Source organism: Leucopleurus acutus, assembly GCF_964270905.1.
Source record: "Leucopleurus acutus genome assembly, chromosome: X".
In the NCBI taxonomy this organism is placed as follows: Eukaryota; Metazoa; Chordata; class Mammalia; order Artiodactyla; family Delphinidae; genus Leucopleurus; species Leucopleurus acutus.
This window is the reverse complement of record NC_139148.1, coordinates 39,420,740-39,435,731: the sequence shown is the minus strand read 5'-3', so window position 1 is coordinate 39,435,731 and position 14,992 is coordinate 39,420,740. Positions and strand designations below refer to the sequence as shown.

The window sequence follows — 14,992 nt, the reverse complement described above, 5'->3', positions numbered from 1 at the left end:
ACACAACACAATGCTAGAGATCACAATGATGACAGCACAACTTGACATAGGGAATCAAAGCCGAGAGAGACCAGCTGTTAAGATAAGGAAGTTGAAAATAGCTCCAGATATTCTAACCTGGAAGACTGGGAGAATGGTAAGGTCACTTACAGAAGTGGGAAAATTGAGAAAGGTGCTATCTTTGGGGCAAATAATAGCAAATACTCATAGAGCCCTTCCCATGTATGTTTTGCCGAAAGCCTTACTTTAGGTTTCAAGGTTCTTAGGATTCGCTGGCAAAATAATCACTCTACACTCAGTTAAACAAGAATTTAGAGAGAGTTTATTGAATTAACAAAGATTACAGTATACTAATTAAGAAAAGAATAGTATAACTAACTAAGAAAGAATAGTAAAGACAGAGGTTTATACATCACCGAAGTGGGGAAACACCTACATCCAGGTCCAAGAAGCGCTGGGAGGTGCCTTGAACAGCAATCTGGAGTCCCAGTTGGGAAGGTCCCCGGTGGTGCTTCCACCCCACGGGTGACGTTTGTCACTGAAGGAGCCCAGCTTTTAGCACCAGGCCGCAGGCTGATAACAGTCAGCCTACGTGCAAGTTTGTAGCTCTGGTTGTTGTCATAAATGCCTTGGTCTTAACTCGTAAGTCTTGGAATGTTCTTTTTTTCCCCCCCCTTTTTTTTTTCATCTTTATTGGAGTATAATTGCTTTACAATGGTGTGTTAGTTTCTGCTGTATAACAAAGTGAATCAGTTATACATATACATATGTTCCCATATCTCTTCCCTCTTGCGTCTCCCTCCCTCCCACCCTCCCTATCCCACCCCTCTAAGCGGTCACAAAGCACCGAGCTGATCTCCCTGTGCTATGCGGTTGCTTCCCACTAGCTATCTATTTTATGTTTGGTAGTGTATATATGTCCATGCCTCTCTCTCGCTTTGTCACAGCTCACCCTTCCCCCTCCCCGTGTCCTCAAGTCCATTCTCTAGTAGGTCTCTGTCTTTATTCCCATCTTACCCCTAGGTTCTTCATGACATTTTTTTTCTTAGATTCCATATATATGTGTTAGCATACGGTATTTGGAATGTTCTTGATCCCTGGGGGCTGGCCAGGCCCTCAAGGTGCAAGAAGTCCCGTAACTTACTCCTTGTCTTATCTAGTGGTTTACAGTGTATGCCGGCGCCACCCCTGCTGGCCTGGGTGTAGCTCAGCAGTTTGGCATGCAGCCTGCTTTAGTGTCATTGTCCCGTCAGAGAGCGGTCTAGTGCCACCTCTGAAGCCTGAATAAGGCTGCTTTACTAGCTACCCCAACAATGTACCAGACACTTTCCCCGTAGATTTGACCGTCCCAACACCCTGATGAGGTGGGTACCACAATTATTAGGGTAACCATACATTCAGGTTTGCTTGAGACAGTTCCAACATACGCCAGCTGTCCCGATTTAATTATTAATATCATCCCTTTCACTCTCAAAACTATCCAGGTTTAGAAGATAAGTCACAGAGTCCCCTTATTATTATTATATTATCCCTCAGTTACACACGAGGAAACTAAGGCACAGATCAATTCAAGAGCTTGCCCCAGGTCAGGCTGTTGTTAAGAGACAGAGCTGGGATTTGAAGCCAGCTAGCTTGCCTCTAAAGGACAGGCTTGTAACTACTTTGTCATACTGCCTCTCGAAGTTGGTATTGAATCCAGTTTTTCACCTTTGCAGCTGGGGGGTGAAGGCTGCCCACCTATCCAGGCAAAGACCCCACCCCAAGCCAATGAATTCCAAGATGGAATGGAGGCAGGCAGTGGCCTGGAGAGGTTAGACGTGAAGAAGTTCCACCAGGAGGCGCTGGTAGAGGCAGGAGAAAGGGTAAACCACATAACTCCACCCGTTCAGGGGGAAATCTTCATTACTTCTCTCCTGGGAGACCTCCCCATCGACTTAAACAGAACTTCTCAAACATTCTATCAGGGCTCAACCCAGAAACTCTGCGGAGTATCAAGAATCTAAACAAACAGAAACCCCGCCCAAAGAAAGGATGTCACAGAGCTAGAGGCTCTGTTTCATGTGGAAATGGGAGCTCTGTCAGAGACAGGCCTTCCGGTGGTGCGAGGGAAACATTTTATATCCCTCACCCCACCCAACCAAGTCTGTTAAGTTTTTGATTTAATGTTGTTTTAACATCTAGTCAACGCTGCAGGGTATGTTATCCGCTCTGAGATGATCCAAGGCAAACTCCAAATTCTGGCCCCACTCTTGGCTGACTTCCTGTCCCTGCTTCTACCCTTTGTGACTAACTTTCCATCAGTGACTAAGTTGCAGGGAACCTAAATTGCTCAGCCGAGGCGAACGGTACCAGAGAGAAACTTCCCAGTGGGGCAAGGGGCCTGTCATAAGGCTACAATATCTTATGGTACCTCGTAACAGCGGCTGAGATGAGCTGCATCATAAAGTAACATAAAAGACTGAGATTTATGAGGACATTTTTGGATGTCTGAACTTTGAAAATTACCCAGAGGGTTTCTCCAAAATAATCACTGTGGTGGCCAGCATTTGTAGAATGAAAAGTTAACAAACCACATTGAGTCTGGGTTTCAGATTAAAAAAAAAAAATCAGAAAGAACTTTAATAAAAGAGGGGGATAGAATCCATCTACTGAAGTTGGAAAAGAACCGTGAGCTGTTTCTCTTAATAACATAAACCAAACAGGGATTTTCATGGTTTTGAATACAATGCAGCTTGAAGACATATTTGGGAACTTTGCGGTTAATTATCCACAACTGATACAGTTATTGAATCGTCATTGTTCTAATTAGGACACACTGATTAACTAGGACACATAATTAACCTAAACCCTGCTTCACAAGCATATTTAACAACCAAATCATGTGAAAAGTGTTGAGGTGTGCAACCAGAAAGACAACTCGCAGGTTTATTAGCACTAGAACTTTCTCTTCTCCCTGGGTGCTAGGAGAGCTTGATAAAAGTAAATTCACTCAAAGTAAAAACTCATTTGTTCAAGATTTCCCTCAGCTTTCCAAATTGAGCTGGCCAGGGCAACCTTCTTAGCGGAAAAGCTAACTTCCAATCTTTTTTTTTCTTCTGGCATCACTACATGTGTGTATTCGTACATCCCCACATAGAACAATGGTGGCCTCTGTGGGCAGCAACATGAACTTTTTTTTTTACTTTCACACTGTACAGTTCCATAGTATTTGAATATCTCACAATGAACACGCCCATGATGGCCAACTTTGGAAACGTCTATCCTCTTGGTGCATGGAAAAAAGTACACGGGCTAACCATTCTCTACAGTCAGTGTGGGCACCGCCTGTGTCCTGATCCATTGATGGGGAAGATGGTGATAGCCCTTGGAAAGGGTAAGGAGGGGAATAAAGTGACTGGAGTTAGCACATCTGCTATCTTTAGAGGTGTGCCGTAATTTGCAAACATAATTTTTATTTGCCTAATTTTTATGTTCTTTAAAGCCTTAGAACAAAAGAACAGATTCTATCTGAGAAGTGAAAATTAATTCTCATTTCAGCATGAAGCTCTTCATTAGTTGGATATGTCCTTGGAAGGAAGGTCAGATTCCTGAATCAAACCGTGCCTTGTTAGCACTGTGACCTCAGCTTGCTGACTTCCAATCTTAAAGGAAAGCCGACTTCTTAGATTTCTCTTTCTAAGAGCAGCTAGTGTTCTTTCTTCTACATATTTTTTTTCATCAGAAAAAGTGTATTCAGTGGTGGTAAATCTTTGCTTTGATTTTCTTAAATAATATAGGCTATATTCTCTGTGGTGTGCAATGTACCCTTGTAGCTTATTTTATACCTAATAGTTTGTACCTTTTAATCCCCTACCCTTATATTGCCCTTCCCTCCTTCCCTCTCCCCACTGGTAACTGCTAGTTTGTTCTCTATATCTGTGAGTCTCCTTCTTTTTTGTTATAGTCACTAGTTTGTTGTGTTTTCTTAATTCCACATATAAGTGATAAATCATATAATATTTGTCTTTCTCTGTTTGACTTATTTCACTTAGCATAATGCCCTCCAGGTTCATCCATGTTGCTGCAAATGGCAAAATTTCTTTCTTTTTTATGGCTGAGTAGTAATCCAGTGTGTGTGTGTGTGTGTGTGTGTATGTATATATATATATATATATATATATATATATATATATACATATACATATATATATATATATAGACATATATATATATATATATATATGTATATACATATACATATATATATATATAGACATATATATATATATATATATATATATATATATATATATATATATATATACCACTTCTTTATCCATTCATCTGTTGATGGACATTTAGGTTGCTTCATAAATGTTTGCCTTTCGAGTAGCAGTTCCTTTGTGGAAACAGCTGAAAGTCATCCAGAACCAAGTGGGATCATTAATATGGGAAATGAACTTGAGGATAATGTGCACCAATAAGCAGCATGGTCTTTAACAAGTCACCTCCCTTTCCTGGTCCCTACCTTAGTATTCTCATCTGGAAAATGGGAGCATTTTACTAGATCACTTGATAATGCAGTCTACCATTTGCATTGGCCAGCACGAGCTGCGAAATTTAATGTCACTGCATTTTCCACAAACTGTTTAAGCTTTTTCAAAATCAATCACTTTAAATTTCCAGGAGAGTCACAGGGCAAGAGAAAACTAAAAGGTAAAATCCCTGTGTATGCCGGGATAATGTCCCCAACTGTGTCCTGCCAACCATGGTTTCAAATAGTGATCACCACAGAGGCTTCTGCGTCAGCCCTCCACATGCAGCTCCCTTGCCACCCTCCGGAATTCACCAACACACAGGACCACTGGGAATGGGCTGCGTGTGCCCCACGTTCTGTGATGGCAGGCGGTCAAACCCCTGCCGAGATGCTGTCTCCCTGCTGCCATCTTCCACTTCCAATGGGACCCTCAAGCTGGGTAGATCTCACCCATGGCATTCAACTTGAGAAGGACTAGGGCAATTCCGGGTAGGTTACTGAAGAGCCACATGACTTCTAAGTTGTGGTCTGCTCTGAGGAAAGCCCCCTCCTGCTCTCTTGAACTCTCTTATCTCTCTCTGGCTTCTAGGGAGGAACAACAAGCACAGCTCTCTCCATCAGAGTCACAGAATCATATGCCTAGACAATTTAACTTTCACGCTTCTGTTCCGGTAAGAACCCTTTAAATGGGGACACCGCTGATTGCTGGTGATTTTTTTGAGAAAACACATGACAGGATGTGGATAAAAGCCAACTGAAGGTCAAACAGCTCATTGGGGAAGTTACTTCTCGTGTACTCAGATTTCACTAGAAGCTTCAAAAGTGAAAGCAAATCTAGATTTCCATCTCAGTTGCTGTTGTTTCCGCACAGAACAAGTGCTTTTCCCTTGGCACCAGTGTATGTGTGTGTATATATTATATATATGTAATGTACATATGGTATTATGATAATATATTACACAAAAATACAATATTAATAATTTATTAACCAATATTAATATAGTATAAATGTTAATATAATAAATTTTATATAAAATAATAATATGCAATATAATTATATATAACATATAATATTATATGATATATATGTATGTGTGTATATATGTATGTATATATATATATGTGTGTGTATATATATATTTATATATATATAAAACAGATTTATTTCAAGGAATTGGCTTATGAGATTGGGGGACTGGCAAGTCCAAAATCCATAGGACAGGCCAGCAGGCTGGAGAACCTTGTGCAGGACCTGATGTTATAGTCCACAGGTGGAATTTCTTCCTCCTCAGGGAGACCTTAGTTTTTCTCTTAAGGCCTTTCAACTTCTTGGATCGGGCCCATCCACATTATCAAAGATAATCTCCTTTACTAAGTCAACTGACTGTAGATGTTAACCATCTCTACAAAATACCTTCACAGCAACATCTAGATTAGTGTTTGATTGAACAACTGGGCACCATAGCCTAGCCAAGTTGACACATAAAACTGACCATCACAATGATGTACCCATTAAATCTCATTGACTGTTTTATAAACTATTAGAGATTGAGGTGGAGAAGCGTGACAATCTCTCTCAGTACCACCGTGCACTGAAGACCCCTGTGAGGTGACAGTGCAGCAGAGCAAAAGCCCGGTCACTTGCACCACACCGTGAAGACCTTGACCCACTGGCTGGTTCCCTAGGGATGTCACCAGACAGGAAATGCAAGGATGAGGAAACCGGGCATGAGAGGGGGAGGGGCAACAGAAGGCCAGTGTTTGGTTTTCCTTTTGTCTTTCATTGGAAGATGGTGAGTTAGCCCTGTTGCCCATGTATAGAGAAGGGAGTAGTGATTTGGAAACTCCAGAGCAATGGGCAATCCCCAGAAAGTGTGTATTTCCAATAAAATAATGAATCATTATTTTATTGGAAATGTTTGGTTTCCTAATTCTGTTTGCCATTGGCCAATATCACTGTGGGCTTGCACTTGGCCAGCACAAACCAAACAGGAGTAGATGCAGCCCCACTCTGTGAGTGGGACCTTGGGAAGCAGCTGCCTCCACCGTAAAGGGAGATTGGGGTACCAGATGGGTTTAGAGCCTCTTCCAGCTATAGTTCTAAAGACGGCCCAGAACCTTCTCAGCAAATATACCAGTTATTTATTGCTGAGTAACAAACCACTTCAAAACCAGGGGCTTAAAACAACAGGAATCATCAGTTTTGCTCACAAATATTCAATCGGGCAGGGCTTGGTAGGAAGGCTCACGAGGCTCCACATGGCATCAGCTGGGGTGGTTCAATACAGCACTGGAGGACCCATTCCCAAAATGGCCAAGTCATGTGTCTGGCAAGTTGGAGGTTGACTGTCAACTAGGCACTCATCTGGGTGAGAGCTAAGGGTCTTGCTTTCTCTCCATGTAGCCTGGGTTTCTTTACAGCATGCTGGCTGGGTACAAGAGAGAGCCAAGTAGAAGCTGTATCTCCTTTCATGGCCAAGGCTCAGAAGTCATACAGCATCACTCCCATAAGCATTCCAGTCACTAGAGTCACCAAAGCCAGTCCATACTCTAGGGGAAGGGAATTAGACTCCACCCTCGATGGGAGGAGTGTCAAAGAGTTTGTGAACATGTTTTAAAATCACCTCCACAAATGATACCTCTGGTGTCCACCCTCATGTTGGGTACTAGCTCTGACACCTCCTTTTTCCTTGGTCCCCTCCCCCATTCAGCCGATCACCAAGACTTGTAGATTCTACTAGCCTCAAATCTTTTCATTCTCTCATCTCACACCTGGACCATTGCATCTTCTTAACTGATCTTCCTGCCTCCATTCTTTTCTTCTGTGATATTTAGGATTAGACTCAGCTGCATGTGACAAAAAATCCAAGTAACAGTGGCTTAAACAAGATCAAAATATACTTTTCTTTTACATTAAAAAAAACTGATACATAGCTGTCCAGGGCTGATATAGTGGCTCTGGGATTGTCAGAGATCCAGGCTACTTTCATTTTTCTGCTCCACAACCCTTAGCATGCCCTGGTCCAAGATGGCTGCCCAAGCACCAGCCATCACTTCCACATTCCAGTCAGGAAGGAAGAAGGAGTAAAGAAGGATACACCTGCTCCCTTTAAGGGCCTTTCTCAGAAATTTCTACTTATATCTCATTGACCAGCTCCTAGTCACGTTACCACACCTAGCTGCAAAGGAAGCTGAGAATGGAATCTTTATTCTGGGCAGTCATATACGTCACTAAGGTTTTTGTACAGCTTGTTGCCTCTGCACAGATACCCTCCCACCCTCTTTGCACGCTAACTCTACCCTTGCTTCAGGCCTCCACTTAGACTTCACTGTCTTCCAAGAAGCCTTTGAGGGGCCCACAAATAAGTTTTGATTTCTTTTAAAATCATAAGAAAAACTCGATCTTTTAGATCCAAGAATATGTTTGAATATATAATATTAAGGCATTTGTACCAATGCAGTTGTAAAATATCATTTTTAATATTTTTTATGGAGGAAGGGGCCCATGAAGGCAAAGGATTTTGGAGGTGCCAGCGCCTCCAAAAGTTCTGGTGTGGCCCTGCTCCTGTGGGCTCCAATATCTCCCTGACCTCACACCAGTCATAGCTCCCTCTGCACCACGTCGTAACTGCTGGGCATTTGATGGTCTCCCCCGCCCGACAGGCCTGGGAGGGCAGTGTCGACTGTGGTCCCCTTTGCATCTGCAGTGCCTCAAATACAGTCTGGTCCTTGGTAGACTCCCTGCAAATGTTGGTGGGTGAGTGAATGAATGAGTGCTCTGAGCTCACCCAGCTACAGGGTTACAACCCCAGTAAAGATAAGGATGCAGGTCCTACCTGGCTCCACCTACCTGCTTCTCACCTGGTGTACTGTCTTAGTACAAATACTAGGTATGTGTGACTTGGGGAACTCACTTAATCTCTCATGACCAAGTGACCTCCCAAAGGCCCCACCTCCTAATACCATCACACTGGGGATTAGGGTTTCAACATATGAATGTGGTGGGGTGTGGGGAGGGCAAACATGCAGTTCATATCAGGTTCAAATCCTGAATCCAGCCCTTCCAACACCTACCTACACTCTGCAGACTTCCAGTTCCTCAGTTGCAAACTGCGGGTGGAGACACAGGGTCTCCAAGGCTCCAGCTGCTTGCTAGGGATGCACTGCCTGCCCAGTGCCCGCCTCCCCTGACCCCAGGACCGCTCAGTCCCTTCTCGACTCCTGCCCTCCCTCACACAGCCTGCCCAGGGCCCTCCCACCACGCCCCCCAGGGGTACTGTGCTCCATAACCCCCCCAGACCCTCTCAGGGCCTACTTGGTCCCCCACAACCCCACAATCTCCCCCAATAGCAGGGCCTGCCCGTGCCGGTCCTGCCGGCGCCCACAAGCACCCAGCACACTTTCCTCCTCCCGGGATCTTTCCCACCTGCTGCAGGGCCTGCCCAGCCCCCTCTTGCGCTGCCCGTCACAGCGACTCCTGGATCGCGTGGTCCGGCGCTATGCAGAGGTGGCCGACGCTGGCAGCATCTTCATGGACCACTTCACGGACCGCGACAAGCTGCGTCTCCTCTACACGCTAGCTGTCAACGCCCATCCCATCCTCCTACAGGTATGCAGGGACCCCCAGCCCCGGAAAGCCCGTCCAGGGAGCGGGTTCACTTCCGGCTCCGAGGGAGCAGGCCCTGGGTTGAGCTGTCTCTGCCATCACTGCACACCTTGCGGCCACCAGCCCACATTAGTACCTTTGTGGCATTTAGTAAATATGTGTTGGCTTCTGCAGTGGGGAAGTGCTGTGGTTGCTGCAGAGGAAAGAGGTGTGGGAGCTGGGGTGGAGGGGCGGCGGGGAATGGCCACTTTCACGGCCAGAGGCAGCCCAGAAGGGCTTTGTGGAGGAGGGCGACTTTGACCAGGTGTCTCAAAGATCAGTACGAGGGGCTTCCCTGGTGGCGCAGTGGTTGAGAGTCCGCCTTCCGATGCAGGGGACACGGGTTCGTGCCCCGGTCCGGGAAGATTCCACATGTCACGGAGCGGCTAGGCCCGTGAGCCATGGCTGCTGAGCCTGCGCGTCCGGAGCCTGTGCTCCGCAACAGGAGAGACCACAACAGTGAGAGGCCCACGTACAGCAAAAAAAAAAAAAAAAAGAGGGGGCGGGAGACGAAGAGAGGGAGGAGAAAGAGGCGAAGGAGAAGGTGCAGGAAGGGGAGGGGGTGGAGGAGGAGGAAGCCCCACAACAGTTAATAATAATTAGTATTGTTATTAATTATATTATAATTATTTATAATATTATATCGACTTTAATAACTATAATAATTATATCGAGATTATATTTTAATTATTTGTAGTATTGTGTTAATATTAATCATTCTAATTAATAATTATATTAGTTATTATGATTATTTATAAATAAATATAATTATTTATAATATAATTATTATTTTAATATCATTTATACTATATTATTTTGTTCTAATTATTTATAATATATTTAATTCTAATTATTTATATTATTAAAATTATTTATGAGATATTATATAATATATAATTACTTTTTTTTTTTTTTTTTTTTTTGCGTTGCACGGGCCTCTCACTGTTGTGGCCTCTCCCGTCGCGGAGCACAGGCTCCGGACGCGCAGGCTCAGCGGCCATGGCTCACGGGCCCAGCTGCTCCACAGCATGTGAGATCTTCCCGGACCGGGGCACGAACCCGTGTCCCCTGCATCAGCAGGCGGACTCTCAACCACTGTGCCACCAGGGACGCCCCATATTATTTTTATATATAATATATTAACTATATATTATTGGCCAAAGGCATGATGGCTAAGTACATAATAACAACTCATTTCTTGAGCACTAGCTATGTGCCAGGCACTGTGTTAAATGTTTTACATCATTATCTCATTTAATGCTCACAACTCGACAACCCCACAGGAATATTATTATTGTCCCCTCTTCCAGATGAGGTAAGTGGAGCCCAGAGCTATGAAGTGACTTGGCCACAGTCCCTTAGCCAGTGTCAGCAATGGAACCCAAACCCAGAGCTGTCTGACTTCAGGGTCCACGCTCTTCCTGCTAAAAGCTGCCTACTAACGTTGGCATTTGAAATCCTAGAGGAGAAGAAGGAATTGCTGGTTTTCCTTCACGCTCAGAAGCCTTCTTCTCCAATTGTCCTACACTTAGTGGCCAAGGCAGGTGACCTGGCTGCTTCCAGCCCTGGCTCCTGAGAGGTCTGGGCTGGGAGTCTCCATCCACCCTGAGCTCCGCCCAGGAAGGGCATGGCGTCGATCTGCCCCCAACCCCGGGATGACTCGTGGCCGCACATTTAGACATCGCCAGGGGGCCGGGGGCCTCTCTGCATGGCACACAGTGGAGAGGCCCCAGTGGGCGGGGCGGGGACAAGAAAAGGTTCTTCACAACATGGTGAGCGGGTTAAAATGGCAGAAGGCCACACAAAATCATCAGAAAGGGGGATGACTTTGTTTTTTTAAGAAGGAAAATGAGGAAAAAAAGTGTTAATATTTATAGTTTCTGTCATTTCTCCCATAAAGAAACACCATTATAGATATAGCTGCCTCAGTAAATAGTCAAAAAAAAGAAAGCTAGGATATTCCCTCCACTCTTTTTTTTAAATTGAGATATAGTTAATTTACAATATTGTGTTAGTTTCAAGTATACAGCAAAGTGATTCAGTTATATATATATATTTATATATATATATATATATATATATATATATATTTATATATATATATATATATATATATTCTTTTCAGATCCTTTTCCCTTATAGGTTATTACAAAATATTCAGTAGAGTTCCCTGTGCTATACCGTAGGTCCTTGTTGTTTATCTATTTTATATATAGTAATGTGTATATGTTAATCCAAAACTCCTGGAGCTCTTACAAGGAGACAGAGGAAACTGGGTACAGCTGTGTGCTTCCCTAGACCAGTGTTAGGCTGTCAGAACGTTCCAGTCAGTGGGGGAGTCTCTGTGAGTGTGTAATTACCCCAACCAGGCAGATTTGCCCAGGACCATGCCCAGTTCCCAAAACTTGAGTCACCCAAGGGTCACCTTCATAATTTTTGCCCTATCCCAGAATCTACTGCCTGCACTGTTATTTTTTTAAATATTTTCTTTAAATCAGCCTTAAGTTGACCCTCTTTTTCTTCCCCCATAACCTCTTCCTAAGCCGTGATGTCTGTGAAATCTGAAATGCTAGTCATATTTCTTCAACTATACAACTCTTCAAATAAACACATTTCCCTGAAGCCTGAATACCCTCTAAAATTGTAGCAAGGGCATCGGCATTCTCTTACCTCGCTTGGGGCAACTTTGTTGAAATGCAATCTACAATATGGAAAGAAGAGCTCCCTTTTCTGAATCCCTCCATCAACAATGGAATAAAAAAGTGGTGGGGGGAGGGACGGGGGAGCAAGGTATTGCCATGTTCCAAGAGGTATAAACAAGGTTAAGGGATGCTTTGCTGACGTGTCTTGAGATGTTGGGTACCTGAGTAAGGCTGATATTTCTGTCTGCTCTTGGAGAGAGAGAGAGAGAGAGAATGAGAGAGAGGGAGGGAAGGAGGGAGGGAGGGGGAGAGAGAGAGAGGGAGGGAACTGTCTCAGGAGGTTTTTCTCTCTAATCCTCTAATGCCTCCTCCTCTCGCTTGGCAGATCTTCCCGGGCGCCGAGGGATGGCCACTGCCCAGGTACCTGGGCTCCTGCGGCAGATTCCTGGTCAGCACTAGCACCAGCCCGCTGCAGGAATTCTATGGTGCACCCGCAGACCAGGTGGCCGACCTGGCCTACCAGCTCCTGGGTGTCCTGGAGTCCCTGAGAAGCAACGATTTGAACTACTTCTTCTACTTCACCCACGTGGATGTGGACATGTTTGGCATCTTCAACAACGGGCATCTGTTCATCCGGGATGCCAGCGCACTGGGCGTCATCGACAGGCAGGAAGGTACCCAGCATGGGCCTGGCTGAGCAGCTGTCAGAGGGGAAGCCAGGGTGACAGGCGCTAGGGAGGGGTGACAACGGGGCCTGGGGGTGGGGTGTGGCTCACACCACTGGGCCTCGCCAGTCTCCCTGTGTCACAGTGAGAGCAGCCCAAGTTTGGGACGGGAGAGAGTCCCTCTCCCCGTTTTAAGTCTCTGCTCCAGCTCCAAAGGGGAACCGGACTTGACCTTGTCAGTACAGGAGGAGGAGATTTGCACTGTGCTATGGCCCCAGCTTCACCCTCTGAGGGCACTGCCGTTGTCCGACTGGGTCTGTGTGGCGCGGGGACATACATCTCCCCCTCAGAGCCTTTCTCATCAGATGCTTTAGCTGAACTATCTGGCTGATTCAGTGGTACATTTCGCAATCCATTTGGGCACCTTTGCTTTTTATAAAGTTTTCAAATTGAAAAACATGGCACTGAATGAGGTGTATGAGTGAATCGTGTTTTTGATGATGTGCACAGGCTCATCCAGGGTTCTAGAACCCTTTGAACATCGCAGTCTGTAGTGGTGACTAGATATTCTGAGCCCAATCGTAGGACAGAGGATTTTAATTTCCAATTTCTGATTTTGTTTATATGAGAAGGCCTACAAAGATAGACCAATTAAACCACGCTTACTCATGTCCTGATTTGCCTTTATCAAGAAGAATCAAATGAGAAGAAGTGGGGCTGATACCAGAATATTCGGGATATGTGAACCGCTGAATAGCAGTCCCCCTACAACCCACGGAAGGCATATTCTGGATTACCTGTTCTTTCTCCCAACTTTGTGTTTAAAGAGGGCACATGAAACCAGCCCTAGGAATTTCCTGAGCTCCCTAATTCAGTCATAATAATGGGAGAATCACGATATGCATGAGAACCTTGCAATTAGAAGCCCAAGTTCTGGTAGGAAGAAGTGCGTTTTCCATCCCCAGGCCTCATCTTTTTTTTTTTTTAATTTGTTGGGTGGCATACAGGCTCTTACTTCCCCGACGAGGGATCAAATCCGTGCCCCCTGCAGTGGAAGCACAGAGTCTTAACCACTGGACCGCCAGGGAAGTCCCAGGCCTCACCTTATTGTAGCCAAGAGAGTTCCCCCCAGGGTCTCATCAGGTGCCATTGTGTCCCTGAGCCCTAAATCTCCTGGTGACAGGAGATGCTAGGAGTCTGAACCACTTTGCCCAGCAATTCTCATTAGTGACACCTCCCCGCAAGGAGAACAGGTTGTAGGGTGTGTGATGTCTTCCATTCTCTTGTAGGCAGCCAAGCAGCCTCCAGGGCGGGAGAGAATAAAGACATCTTCAGCTGCCTGGTCTCTGGCTGCCAGACCGAGCTGCCCTCCTGCGACACCATCCCTGAGAAGCAGAGCCTGGTGCTGGTGTGTGGCCAGGTGCTGCCCCCACTTCTCCAGGCCAAGTTCCCGTCCCCGGTGCAGGAGGAGATAGACGCCGAGCTCGCTCGCTGTGGGGAGGGAACCCGGCCAGACCCCGAGGTCCTCCAAGCCGCCAGCCGGCTGAAGGACATCTTGAGGCCCCTGAGAACCTGTGACCCCAGATTTGCCTACCGCTACCCAGACTGCAAGTATAATGATAAGTTCTGAGGGGCTGGAGCCTTGCTGGCCTCCGGGGACCACATCCTTGAACTTCCGCTGCCCGCTCGCTTGCTGCACGGTTGAAAGAAGCTGCTCCCTTTTAGACACTGGGAGAAAGGTACCTTTGTTTCCCAGGGAGAAAGGAACATGCCAAACATCAGAGGGCAGTCATGCCATCGGGTGGCATGATTACCCCCACTGGCTGGGTCATCGTGGAAGAGCCCAAGGGTGGGCATCGGAAGAACCAGGTGTGGACGCTCACTCGGCCTCTTTGAGCCTCATTTTTCTCTCTTCTCCACCAGACTCTTGAGTTAGTGCAAAAACACAGAGATATGAAGGGCCAGGGACACGTGCTCCCTCCCCCCAGCCCAGGTGGTTACAAAGAATGTTCCAGAAGCATGCACGGCCAGGGCAAATGTGACAGAGCCGTGGAGGTCAAAAGGCTGGCACGGAGGGAAGACTGTACCCCTGCCCTAGCCCTCCTGCTACGCTCCCCGCGCTGCCACAGGGTGAGGAGACTGCAGGACAAGGGGACACGTGGACAGAAGGCCCTTCTGTCCCAGAAGTGTCCAGAGAGGCACTTCATGGTGTGGGAAGGAGCCAGGGGTAAGAAGAGAAGAGGGCTGGGCTGGGGGCCAATGTGTTTGTCAGAGAACCAGGTGTCAAGACAGGATTAAATGGGCAAGGATTGTATCAATATTAAGGAAGAGGCTTGGCGGGGGGGAGGAAAGGAGGAGGGAGGCGGAGAAGGCTGGGAGAGCCATCAGGCCGGGCTGTAAGGTTGACCCCTCCCTCCCCCAAGCAAGGGCAAGAAGGTCAGGTTGGGGCATCCCAGACTGCCATCTGCACAACCGAAAGAAGCTTCAGCGAGACCGTCAGGGTGTCCTCGAGGCAAAGCCAGCC

At 46.1% G+C, this 14,992-nt stretch overlaps 1 protein-coding gene across 1 annotated transcript in view; it reads left to right on the top strand.

Moving 5' to 3' along the window:
- DIPK2B (divergent protein kinase domain 2B) overlaps positions 1 to 14,098 on the top strand; it is a gene marked incomplete at both ends in the record, with an annotated part of 47,340 nt that extends 33,242 nt beyond the window's left edge. Inside the window, 3 exons of the mRNA XM_082864502.1 lie at positions 8,952 to 9,125; positions 12,189 to 12,477; positions 13,758 to 14,098. Coding sequence (XP_082720628.1) covers positions 8,952 to 9,125; positions 12,189 to 12,477; positions 13,758 to 14,098 — 804 coding nt within the window. The remainder of the gene's footprint in view (positions 1 to 8,951; positions 9,126 to 12,188; positions 12,478 to 13,757) is intronic.
- Between the last annotated feature and the right edge of the window lie 894 nt (positions 14,099 to 14,992).